General features: G+C 36.0%; 1 protein-coding gene across 5 annotated transcripts in view; it reads right to left on the minus strand.

The window, feature by feature from the left end:
- SEC24B (SEC24 homolog B, COPII coat complex component) overlaps window positions 1-13,112 on the minus strand; it is a 78,965-nt gene that overhangs the window by 13,029 nt on the left and 52,824 nt on the right. For 3 of the 5 annotated variants that reach the window (XM_043870957.1, XM_043870952.1, XM_043870954.1), the window contains 5 exons: window positions 8,637-8,821; window positions 5,619-5,721; window positions 3,818-3,944; window positions 2,795-2,904; window positions 1,853-1,965 (listed from right to left, as the gene is read on the minus strand). In XM_043870957.1, coding sequence (XP_043726892.1) covers window positions 1,853-1,965; window positions 2,795-2,904; window positions 3,818-3,944; window positions 5,619-5,721; window positions 8,637-8,821 — 638 coding nt within the window. The remainder of the gene's footprint in view (window positions 1-1,852; window positions 1,966-2,794; window positions 2,905-3,817; window positions 3,945-5,618; window positions 5,722-8,636; window positions 8,822-13,112) is intronic. The other 2 variants (XM_043870956.1, XM_043870953.1) reach the window with 1 other exon arrangement.

The raw sequence follows: 13,112 nt of genomic DNA on the forward strand, positions 1-13,112 counted from the left end.
CAATTTTTAAAAAAGGCATTTCAGAGAACAGAAAACAAGTTATGCAGGTGTTTAGCTTAGCAATACTGGTCAAGATTTACCTTGTTTCTACAGACTAATTTCTTCACTTCTTTGAGATTTCTAAGGTCACTGCTTATTAGAGTCATTTGTTATCAATCGCAACGGACACTACGTAACTCTAGGCCAAAATACAAAGCTGAACTAGAGAACTGCTCCAGCATCGAATTTCCTTTCTCAAAGTTATATACACAGCCCTTTCCAAAAGCATGGTAATATCTTATTGCTATCCTATCACCTTTACATTTTTACTTTCCTGATACTTTTAATTTCCACTTTAATCAAACATATATGTTTTTAGAAACTATTTTTCATTCCCAATATTATCTTTTTGGCTTTCCATAGACCATTTAATTTGCAAATAGTCACTCATCTCTGTTGAAAGTGAAAAGTGAATGTGTTTGTCTCAGTCGTGTCTGACTCTTTGCAACCCCATGGACTATAGTTCACCAGGCTCCTCTGTCCATAGAATTCTCCAGGCAAGAATATTGGAGTGGGCTGCCACTGCCTTCTCCAGGGGATCTTCCCGACCTGGGGATTGAACCCTGGTCTCTTGCATTGCACTGGCTCCTATTTCTAGTGCTATATCATCAAATACCTTTCCAGCAAGCTAACTCTTCAGTCTTAAAAGCTATTTCTTTGCAGAGTGTCTTCCTTTGCTACTCACTGCTAAAGTCATGTCTAAATTAAGCACTTGTGACTTAGAAAGGGCAAATGCTTCAATCAAGAACAAACATATGAAATCACTAAGTTACTAACAGAAACTTCAAGCAAATCATTTAATATCTCTGGATGTTTTTAATCCTGAATGTCTCAATGTTATCAGTTTATTCACAGGCCAAAATCAGTGATACACAATTATAGTGTCTAGAGCTAGCACTCAACAGAATAAGGATTCTCAAACTCAAATGGAAGATGGAAGAGAAGAACCTTTTGGAATCACTGAGTATTTCTGACAAAATATTCATGTATTTTCAATATTGAAATACATTCAATATATATTGAATATATATATATATTGAATTCAATTCAATTGAATATATTCAATATATATATTCACCCCTACACCTCTACACAAATCAAGAACCCACTGCAGTAGGAAGCTACTCTTACTAACAACCTTAAGCCATATTTCTTATGGGTGTTGGAGTAGAAGAAGAAATGTACAAACAACTTTGTTTCCTAGAGATCTGGAACATCCACTTTTTAAGTTTAGTTAAGGGTCTCCTTCATGACTAATACTGGTAGATAGACAGGCAGGAATTAGAGCCAAGTATAATCACCTTATCCTATACTTTGTTTCCACTTTCACCATAAAGCTTCTTACTAATGTGCCAGTTCAGTTTCTGGCTTCTTGAAATATTCAGCACAGTATCAATTCCCTCTCCCTTTATCTGGCTCATTTTCTCATTAGCACATCTGAAACTGTCTTATGAAAAACTTCTTGCTCAGGCATAAATTACAGCTCGATTTCTCTCATCCAGATCCTTGATACCCTGGCTAGGTTGAGTTTTCTGGATCTAAGTGCTCAGACTCGCTAAGTCAAGGGGGATAGTTAGATAAAATCTAAATTCCTAGGTATTAAAACTATTATGGTTTTAACATTCAGATATAAAGTTATAAATCCAAATAATATACGCAGTAGATCTTTATTCTAAAGTAGATACGATGTACTCTTTTAGTGATAAATGAAATTAAACTTAATAAAACCCAACCCCATAAATTGCTAATATACATGCTTCACATTTTATACACTTATACACACACACACACACTGAGTAAAAAAAATTCTTACTTGTCTAGATTTTCTAGCAGTGCCTGGCATAAAATTGTCAAATATCCAGCTTCTACTGCATTATGAGACACATCTAAAACAAACAAGTAAACTGCGGGTTGAGGTGGACGGAGCTGAAAGGAATAGAAATAATGTAACATATTCAGTAGGTATAAGTCATTCTTTTTATATCACAACTAGTACTGGATATTTACTGATTGTAAAATATATATACATATATCTACACAAATAGAATCAATGTTTTATAAGATCTTAGGTAATGAAAATGATATTCCTTTGATTTTTTTTCCTTTAAATTTGGTCATGGATTAAGCATGATTAGGCGGTAATTACACAGTAATGGTTAAACAGATAGGCTAAATGTCTTCCTGATGGAGTGATGGCTGAGATATCTTTCCAAGGAAAATTAAGCATATTTATTATTTTATATTAATCTTTAACCCCTTCCCTACTCCTAAAAATATTTTACTTTAAACATTTATATTTTTAAACCTGACAATCATTAGTACCATTGGGTCACCTGATGGCAGTTGAATCCCAAGGGTTAAGTGCTAGGTGTAAAGCAAGTTCTTAAAAGCAATTTTTGACAAAAATATGAGATTTTCTATTGAAGGATCTTAAATACTAAATGGTAAAAAGAATACTTATATTCATTCCATGCAAGTAATGAAATCAAAATGGCAACAAATTGTAGATGATAGTATTTATTAGGAAACATTACCAATGTTTCTTAGGGATGTAACTGCACTCTTCTAGGAGATCAAATAATCTTAACAAAGATACAAAGAGTTATCTATTTGTTAAGTACAAGCTTTCAGCACTATTTCAAAGAAATCATACTATGGACAATTTAAAAAATTAGATAAGAATTCACTTAAGAGTAAATTACCAAATGACCAATACAATTGCACTCTAGGACTAATTTTAACACTGAATAGTTACCATATAATCTGAAGAAGCAATGAACTCCACTGTTGAATTCTGAACTTCTGGCCGTTTATGAGGCTCTCCATAGGATCGGGTAAGGGGATTATACATAAATTCTTCAGGAACTAGATAAGATTAGGAATCCAGTACAAATTTAGTAGCACAATTTCTAAATACATATATATGCCTAGAAATAAACACCTCTATCATTAATATTTATGAAGTTTATAACAGCTTTGTGAAGATCTAATGGTAAAAACTAATCCCCTAAACCTTCTTTAAAAAATAAATCAGGAGGACAAGAAAACTTATTTTCCAAAATCAGATGAGAAAACCAGGACACAAGGAGCCTTGCTTTGTAGGCTTGTGTCCTATTTATTATGTCACATGACATGGGAAAGAAATCAGAAACACAGATTTGAAAGCAATCATAGTAAGAGGATCTAAGAAACGTCCTTAAAGGGGACAGTAGATACATATGCACGCATGCATCCACACATACTGGCAGAGATCTACACTGAGTTGAATGAACCAAATGTACAAAAATAAGACAATCTAAACTTGTCAGGGTCAAGCATGATTAGTGTGCATGCTCTCATCTGTCTCACCTGCACTCCTTCACTTCACTTCTTCAAAAATAATTTATGAATTCTTTTTACCTTCTCTCCTCCCTGTCAATCTCCACATTATCAATTATCCCCTTGGCCAGCCAAAAATGAAGTGTCCCTAGCCTGTATTCTCTTCATTAAAAGTGTCATGAAAGTTTATAAACAGTGAGGAGAGACCAGATGATAGCAACAATGTCAAAATGTCTAAAATAATACAAGACACATTATTTTAACAATCTGAGGGACTTTGCTGGTGGTCCAGTGGCTAAGACTCTGCTCCCAATGCCGGTGGCCCAGGTTTGATCCCTAGTCTGAGATCTAGAGCTCACCTGCTGTTAACTAAAGATCCCGCATGCCACAGCTATACATCCTCAGCTAAGACCTGGCACAGATAAATGAAATAAATATTTTAAAAGAATATGAAACTCACCATCATTAACTCTATAGCACAAATTGCATTTCCATCTACGTTGATCAATGAAGGATACAAAAGGGTTGATATATGTTCGACAAGATCGGCACCTCACAATGGTATTGGATGTTATCACTGGTAATTGCTAGGAAAGAGAATAAAGATGTTGTAGCAGAAAAAAACACCCCAGAGGAAAAATGGACCACATACTGCTCTGCTCCCTATACAGAACAGAAAACACATTTGTGTTTTGAAACTGAAGCATTTTAATAAATTCCAGTGATGCAATGATCAACATAATAAGCTACCAAGTTTCTCCCCTTTCTGTCACAAACTGTAAAATAACACTAAAATAAAGCCAAGTCAAATGTAATGAAAGTTACTGGCAGACAAGAAAAGTCTGGTTGGCCAAGATAATATAATAACCTCAGCTTATCAGCTAAACTGATAAGAAGCAAGGGTGAGAGACTCGTACTGTATAAGATGCCTCTGTCTCTGCCGCCTGACTGCGCCTGGTGCCAGACTCCAAGGCCCTGCTTGTCAGGCAACCACACAGCCCGGGCAGGGACCACGGCCACCAGAAACCAAGGACAACGTGCCTTAAAGACAGAGCATCTCTCAAGGCTTAGTGTGGGACAGGAACTTTACACATAAGTAACTACATGTTATTTGTGAAAAAGTTAGGAAATATATTTAACTGAAAATGAGGAAATTAAAAATTACCCAGAATTCTACATTCCCAAGAAGTCACTGCTGCCAATTTAGTGTATACACTTCCGGAAGCTATCATATATGGAATACATATTCAGACAAAAATTTTCACCTATGTATATGGGAAGCTACCCATCGTGGTTTAGAGATAAAGGTTGCAATTTTATTACAGGTGGTCAAATAGTACTTACTGAATGAATATAATAAAGGTACTTATCACCTATTATAATTATTTTATTTTCTATTCACTTGAGGAAAGAAAACTCCACAAGGAAGCTTAATGACCTTTGTATCCTCAGCACTCAGCATGACAGGTAATCAAAAAATGTTTTTTGGTTGAATGAGAGCAAAAGAAACTCATTAGCAATGAAAGGATAAAAAAACCACAGTAATAAAGAAGTATGAGGGTGAAATACAACTTATAAATAAAATGTATCTGATTAAATGTTTTTTCTGAAGTTTAGAAATTTTAGTTTAAATATAATATACTTGCACGAAATACCAGTAATATGTATAAAAATCCAGCATGGTAGGTATTAAATCAAATAGACTATGGAAACGGTAAAAAATAATGCTTTAATTCAATAGGCTTGAAGAATTTAGACTTTATTATTACAAAGGTTATCTGATTAATACAGTTGGGAACAATCATATGGTTTTCCTCCGTAACTGTGCATCATTAGTGGTGTTTCCTTTATGTTTAAAAAAGAACTCGTAATGTTTATCTGTCATCTGTGGCTGTTTTAGACAGTACCGCTAAAACTACCAGTCTTTCCAAATCCAGCTCAGATCTCATTGCTTGTAGAAAACATCTGCTACTGTACCCAGAGGAAACCCCTTCCAGTACTGCATTCATTACCTAACTACTTCATAGATTCTGATTAGTTACAGGTATTAGTTATCCTGCACTGCAATTATCTGCCTTTACGTTTTTGCTCCTGTCAGCAGGTAACAGAAAACGTTTGTTGTATCAAAACTGACAGAAATAATTAATTCTACCTTCAATAAAACAAAATGAAAAAAGTTCTAAGAAAATATACAATCTAAACATCTTGAATGTAAGTACAGAGGTCAATACCCACAAATATCTTAAAATATGTTACCTTACCGTTAGGTCTCTGAAGGGATGTAACAACAATCCTAAAGGAAGCTTAGCTTTATTCAGTAACGCCTGTGTCTGTGGAATATTTGTTAAAGTACACCGAAATGAGCTGTAAAGACAGAAACAACATGGACTATGTCAGCTATCAGGAAAAATATTAATACTGACGTGGACAGTTGTAGACAGCCAGACATTTAAGAGGATACGTGAAAATCACTGGACATACTACATAACTATAACTACAAGGGTCCTGATGACTTAACAGGTACATATGCAATTTATATGTCAAAAGATCCAAATTAAGGACTCAACATTTTCATGGTGAAAAAGTACAACACACTTAGGAAAACACAGTAACTCTGGTATGACTATCAGGGCATGAATAGGAGGGAGCATAAAACATGAGTGAAACTGTACCTTTCCATCTTAAGAATGCTGTTCTTGGTCAACTGTGCATTCTTCAGCTACTGAACTCCTGAACTCCTCCTTTTTCTATGAGACTCATCAAAGTTCTAGCTTCCTGTGAAACCACCCTCACCCCTGATCACAAGTCAGAAGGAAAGGCTTCTTCCTCAGTGCTCTGAGATCTACGTATGCTTCCAGGGCATCAGTTAGTCTGATCTGCTTTGGTTGTGTACTTCATCTTCTCCATCAGCAACCTTTCGTTCATTGTGTCGCCCTAGCACTATTCCTCTCACAGACCAAGTGCCCACAACCCAAGAGCGGCAGACACAGAACCGACACAGGAGCAGCCAGACACACAGGCAGAGGTGCCGGAGGCGGTGCCGGGACGTCTAAGGAGTGTGGCTGACACCATGCAGAGATAATCCAGACATGGGCTGGCTCTACACTGGTGAGCTCCCCGAACACACCAGGTTGGCTTCTGCTTCAGGACCACTGCATCTGCTGTTCATGCAGCTTGGCACCCTCTTTCTAGAGTCACATTTTGCTCTCTCATTTCATTCAGATCTCTATTCAAATGTTAACTCCTTGGGAAAATCTATCCTGACTCCTCAATTGAAAATAATCAACCTCAATCCTTACTACTCCCTACTTCATAGTTATTCATTGCTTTGATTACTCACAGTGCATCTTCCCTAACAGGATACAGGTTACATGAGACTGTGAGAACTTTGTTTGGTTTACTGCTTCATTCCCAGCAACTAGAAACAGTGTCTGACACCTAATTCAGAAAGCATTCAAGTCCAGTAGTCATGTATGGATGTGAGAGTTGGACTACAAAGAAAGCTGAGCGCTGAAGAATTGATGCTTTTGAACTGTGGTGTTGGAGAAGGCTCTTGAGAGTCCCTTGGACTGCAAGGAGATCCAACCAGTCCATCCTAAAGGAGATCAGTCCTGACACTGGAAGGACTGATGCTAAAGCTAAAACTCCAATACTTTGGCCACCTGGTGCAAAGAACTGACTCATTTGAAAAGACCCTGATGCTGTGAAAGACTGAAGTCGGGAGAAGGGGACGACAGTGTGAGATTGTTGGATGGCATCACTGACGCAGTGGACATGAGTTTGAGCAAGCTCTGGGAGTTGGTGATGGACAGGGAAGCCTGTCATGCTGCAGTCCATGGGGTCTCAAAGAGTCGGACACGACTGAGCAACTCAACTGAACTGACTGAAACACTGAATGACTATTCTTAATATGCAGACACAATTATTATTCCTGTTTTACAGTTGACAACACAGATTTGAGACATTGAGTAATTGGCACAGCTTCATGGCTACTTATCAGTGGAACCACGATAAGTACCTAAGTCTGTCAAACTCTAAATCTATGCTCTAAAGCCTACTACTCTGCTTTGCTATTTAGGTAAGAGGTTATTTTATGTATTTTACACATAATTGAGTAGAAACAGAGAACTATTTCCTATCTATGTGATCTCTTACACATAAACATATACTATATTTACCTACTTGGGGGGATGCCTAACCATTCATAGTACAAGGCCATAATTCACATACTTATTGACCCGATAGCAACTTACATGTAGTTTGGGCATCTACTTTCAATCTGGAATCAATGATTATACATTTTTATAGAAATGATTTTGGCACTGCCTTAGACAGTGATTGGGGGCTAGTGTAGGGTGTGTAGAAGAGGTGGAACCCTCCAAGCACCCCCATTTTCTGTTTCCTGACTTTGGTTAAAAAGAGAGGAACTTGTTAGCTTTATTTTTTAAGCTAGAAAACTATTGCCTTAAAAATACATATATATATGTTGCCTCTAAAGAACACTAATTCTAATGCAAGAAAGACAGTATTGTCTGTGAATCAGAATTTATGAGGAGATTCCAGAAGCAGGAAGATGTCTGGGTACAGAGAAACATTCTACACTTAGGAAACAGAAAAACAGACAGCAGGCAGTAACAGAGACCTTTCGGTTTGGGGGCACTGTGAGGTGAGTAACAGCTCAGCAGACACCAGTGGCTTGTGGCCATCAGATGGAGGCTGCCAGCTAAACTTCTCTGTGAAGTGAGGAAATGCTCAATAAAGAAAATCCAAATCAATATTCAGGCTAAATAAATGGATAAATACACGTTGGGGCAAGGGTCTTCTCATTCAACACTAAGTGGGAAAAGAAAATTTAGAAAAAAACTACTTATCTAATCTGTATCCTTTTCAAACAGAGATTGAACTGCATTAAATTAAGATTTCACCTAATTTAAAAGGCATCAGAAGTTACTACCGGTGAAAAGTGAGGAGAAAGAAATTTAAGAAAAATATAGGTAGATTTGGGTTTCTAAAACCCTTCACTAAAATAGAAAAAACTTTTCCTAGCATTAGATAATAGGGAATGAGACAAGGAATGAGACTCAATAGCAACAAAGAGGACAGGAACCAATGACTTAAACTAAATTTTACATCCAGAATTTCTACACAAACTAAATTACAAGCGTTCACATTAACAAAACTTCCAATCAAGGAATTAATACCATAGTATTTTTACTATGTTTCAAAGTCATGCAATGTTTTTGACAAGGTTTTACTTACTAAAGATTATAAATACTTACTCTGGGCTACAGTTTAATTTTTTGAGGTCTAAATTCAAGTTGGGTACAGGAGCCCAAACAGGAGTCGTGGGTAAAATATTCCTCTCCTGAGTAAGGTTGACGGGTCTCAGGCTTTCTGGCTGTGAAGAACTCTGAAGACTCAATCCTCCCAGACTGGAGGACAGCTGGTTCATACCAGGATACTGCTGAAAGGGCAATTTGAAACAAAAGAACAATGTATCAAACACAAATACAATTTATTAGACTATTATAGGAAATTAACATACAGGAAAGCAAGAAGATAAAGTTTGAATCTAGCTTTGTAACAATAGAAAAACCTAATAGGGCAGCTCAGTTTAAAGCACTCTTAAAAAAACTCAAAGTGAAAACACTGAAAAAATTTAAACTTTATGTGAATGGTTAGACTTAACAACAAAATTTTGACAATGCTTTTCAAACATCAAGAATTTGGTTTCTCTGAATATCTTTCATACTGAAAAGGCAGGATAAATGCTTATTTTTAAAGTTTTTCAATTTTCAGCATATGTTCCTGCCATAGGAATGACAATGATGTTCTATGAGTTCTGCTTGCTTAGTTTTTGTTTCCTTTTATATTCTTAAATTATTATGAAGTCATGGCACTTATTAACTCAAAGTGACTTAATGAATTGTAGTTACTATTTGCTTTGATGCCCACACTACCCAATCTTTTGCCAGTGACAGCCCCTTACAGCTGATTCCAGTGTCCTTTTGATATGAACCCTTGTCTCTGTTAGTTTCCTTGTTTTCTGACACGACATTCCATATCACTCCTCCTTCAGAACTGAAATTAGCCATTTATGAAAAAAAGATTCTTGGTTCCTTTTAAATTGGGATGGTATCTAGAGACCATAATTTAGATAACATTGCTATTGTGCTGTTATTACTCCCAGACTTCTACAACAGAGATAGAAATCAAAGAAGAAGAAAAAAAAATAATAATGAGTTCACGCTGACATTTCCAATTCAAATTTAGGTAATGGCATTTTAACTTTTTTGATTTTATGCCTATATCGCTCTTCTCTTTTGCTGAAAATCTTGGATTCTAATGGTAACAGCCTTATGCATATGTGCTCAGTCAAGTCCAACTCTTTGCATCCCCACGGACAGCAGCCTGCCAGGCTCCTCTGTCCTGGAATATTCCAGACAAGAATACTGGAATGAGTTGCCATTTCCTCCTCCACAGGAAATTCCCAACCCAGGGATCGAACTCCATCTTCTGTGTCGACAGGTGGATTCTTTATCATTGAGCCCCCTGGGAAGCTCCGGTAACAGCCTTACTTATTTGTTTCATCCTACAATATCCTAAGATAGTTCCAATATAACAACACTAATATTATTGTAAGTGGAAGGTTATTTAAAGATTTCTTTCTAGTTCTTTTGTCCTTAGATTATTTTCTATTCAGAACATACAAAATACTGATTTTTAAGATTTGTTAAGACAATACTTTTTTCTATATCAGCATGTATTCAACTTGATAAACTGGTTCACTTCTTTTTGTTTGATTTTAATTTTCAAGGATTGCTTTCTATCTTTTATTCATTTTCTGTTTTTTTGAATAAAATTTATGTAGTTTTAATGTCAAAACTTTATAATAATTCAGAAATATCTTGTTTCACTCTTGATCCCTCTCCCTAAGCTAACTATTAGCTTTTGGTCTTATCTTCCATTGTCTCTACTTAGTAATACAATATAAACTAATATATATATACACTGCTCTAAATGTGACCTTTTCACTTAAAAAAGAGTGCTAGCAATAACTACATCTGTATATAGAGATTCTCCACATTCTTTTGTATAGTTATCAAACATTCCATTATGTGAACATACTGAGGAATTCCAGCTAATCAGTTCAGAATGATAAAGTCAGGAAAATCACTATTGTACAACCCATATGGGAATAAATGATACATGTAATGGTCATCTGGAATAGATGATAAACAGATACCAAGAGATGAGTGAAAGCTTAATGAGGAACTTCATAATGAAAAGATCAGGCTGTCACCAAATGAACCCACTAATCTATCTTAGCACCACTAAAGTGAGACAACCAGGTATTATTATGTGGTACACAGAATCAAAATATATATTTTGGCTTACGAAATACATAAATGAAGTAATATACTGAATTTAATCAAGCCATTGGATCTAATTTCTAGTCCACAGAAAATGTAACAGAGGAACAAGTCAAATGATACCACAAGAAGCAATCAGTCAAATTCAGAATGTGGGACAGTCTATAGATCAAGATACCTAGTTTTTTTCAAAAGATCAAAGGCACAAAAAATAGGGGCAGAGTTTTGTGTTAGAGTTAGTAAGAGAATTAAGAGACATACGCTAATACAATTAGTGAGTCTTGTTTAATTAGTGAGTCTTGATTTGAACAAACCAACTACAGAATAGCAACCTGGAAACTACCAGGCAACTCTGAATACCGACTGAATTTTAAACGACATTCAGAAATTATTGTTAATTTTGTTGGCTCTAACAGTGGTATTATGGTTTGCAAGAAATTATCTTTTTCATCTCCCTGCTTTGCCCTGCCCAGGGTTAGCTTTAAGACCCTCAGCAAGAAAAGGGTGTGTGTGTGTGTGTGTGTGTGTGTGTACGTGTGCCTGCCCAGCAAGAAAAGGGTGTGTGTGTGTGTGTGTGTGTGTGTGTGTGTGTGTGTGTGTGTACGTGCGTATTGGGGATAGGTAAAACAAGTAGAGCAAATTGTTGATAGTAATTGAAGCTGCTGAAACTAAGCAAAAGGAAAAAAACACTGCATAATAAAAGGGATTCTCTGAGTTTTCAGCAGAGCTGTAACGGAGGGGAGAAAAATGGTTATATGAATTAATAATAGTGTATAACAGAAAACCCCAAACAGACCCAAGTTTAGGATAACAATTTAGAATTTAAATTTAAGAATTTAGGATATAAAGTAAGGGTGGAATATTTAATCAATGAGAAAGAATAGATTATTTAATTTCAGTGAAATTAGAACTATTTTGGAGAGGGAATGAGATTTATATTTATATTCTAAAATAAAACCTTAAAAGATGCAAAAGACAAGTCAGCAAAGAACTAAAAAAATACACAGAGGGAATTTTTCCTAATCTTAAGATTGAAAAGACTTTTAAAGGATACAAAGGCAAAAACAAAAGAAATTATAATATGACTATATAAACATTTCTCTGATGTATTAAAAAAACATAAAAATTGAAAACAAATGTCAAGTTGGGGGGGGAACTATAATATAAATTAGATTAAAAAAGGTTAATGTACTTATTACAGACAGCTTTTACAAACCAGAAGGACCTGAACAGAATGGTAAAAGAATATGAACAAGGATTTCAGTAAAGAAACACAAATAACTAATAATTATGAAAATAGTAAAACATTTTTGCTTATAAAAAAATAATTCTTGGCATACTGAGAAGTGGGCAGTCATAGAAACTTTTGCTAGGAATATAAACTGGTACATTATTTCTTCATATCTGAGCACCAAAAACTACTGTCTGCTAGACATCTCCACTTGGATGTCTATTGGGCATTTTAAATTAATATGGCCAACTTGATTCCCATTCCCAGAACTATTCCTCTGTCTTCCATCTAAATAAATACACTACCCTCTATCCAGCTGTCCTGCCAAAAACCTAAGAGTTATCCTTAATGCTTCCTTTCTCTCACCCACCACATCCAATTCATCAGAAAGTCAAAAGATATCCCTTATCCATCCACTTTTCACTACCTCTGCCAATACCACCTTAGAACAAAGCATAATCATCTATTCCTGGGATGATGCAAAGCTTCCATCTGTCTCCCTGTTTCCATTTTTATCTTTTCAAATACTCTCATCCCTAATCCGTTCTTCACTTAGTAGCCAAGTGATTCTCTAAATACATAAACCAGATTTCATTCCATTCCATAAAATCTCCTATGTCTTTCCTTTGCACTTGGTGTAAAACTCAAGTTTCTGACTATGGTCTTTCCCAAACTCTCTGATTCCATTACTATTACTCTTCCCTTTGCCAGCTGGGGCTATAGCCACACAGGGACTTCAGTTCTGAAACACGTTAAAGTTGCCTCTGCCTTACGTTTCTGTATATATGTTTCCTCGGCCCAAACTTCTCTACCCCCCCCCCATATTTATCCTCATCTGACTTCTCCTGTCATTCAAATATTAACTAAACAAAACTTCTACAATGAGGGCTTTCCTGTTTACTCCACATACCCAAGCCCTGCAATTTCTTCAACTCATCTTGTTTCACAGCATTTATAATTGTTTGAAATCAGCTTGTTAATTTATGGATTTACTTATTGTCCTATTGATCCAGCCTTCCCACCAAGCTTCTTGAGAGAGGGAACTCTGTTTTGGGCACTTGGCTTCCTTGTGTGGCCTCAGTGCCTAGAGTAGGGCTGTCACATAGTAGAAACTCAGTTTTCACTGAATGAATAAGCAGAGAGAAATTCTA

This window comes from Cervus elaphus, chromosome 17 (genome assembly GCF_910594005.1).
Source record: "Cervus elaphus chromosome 17, mCerEla1.1, whole genome shotgun sequence".
Classification (NCBI taxonomy): Eukaryota; Metazoa; Chordata; class Mammalia; order Artiodactyla; family Cervidae; genus Cervus; species Cervus elaphus.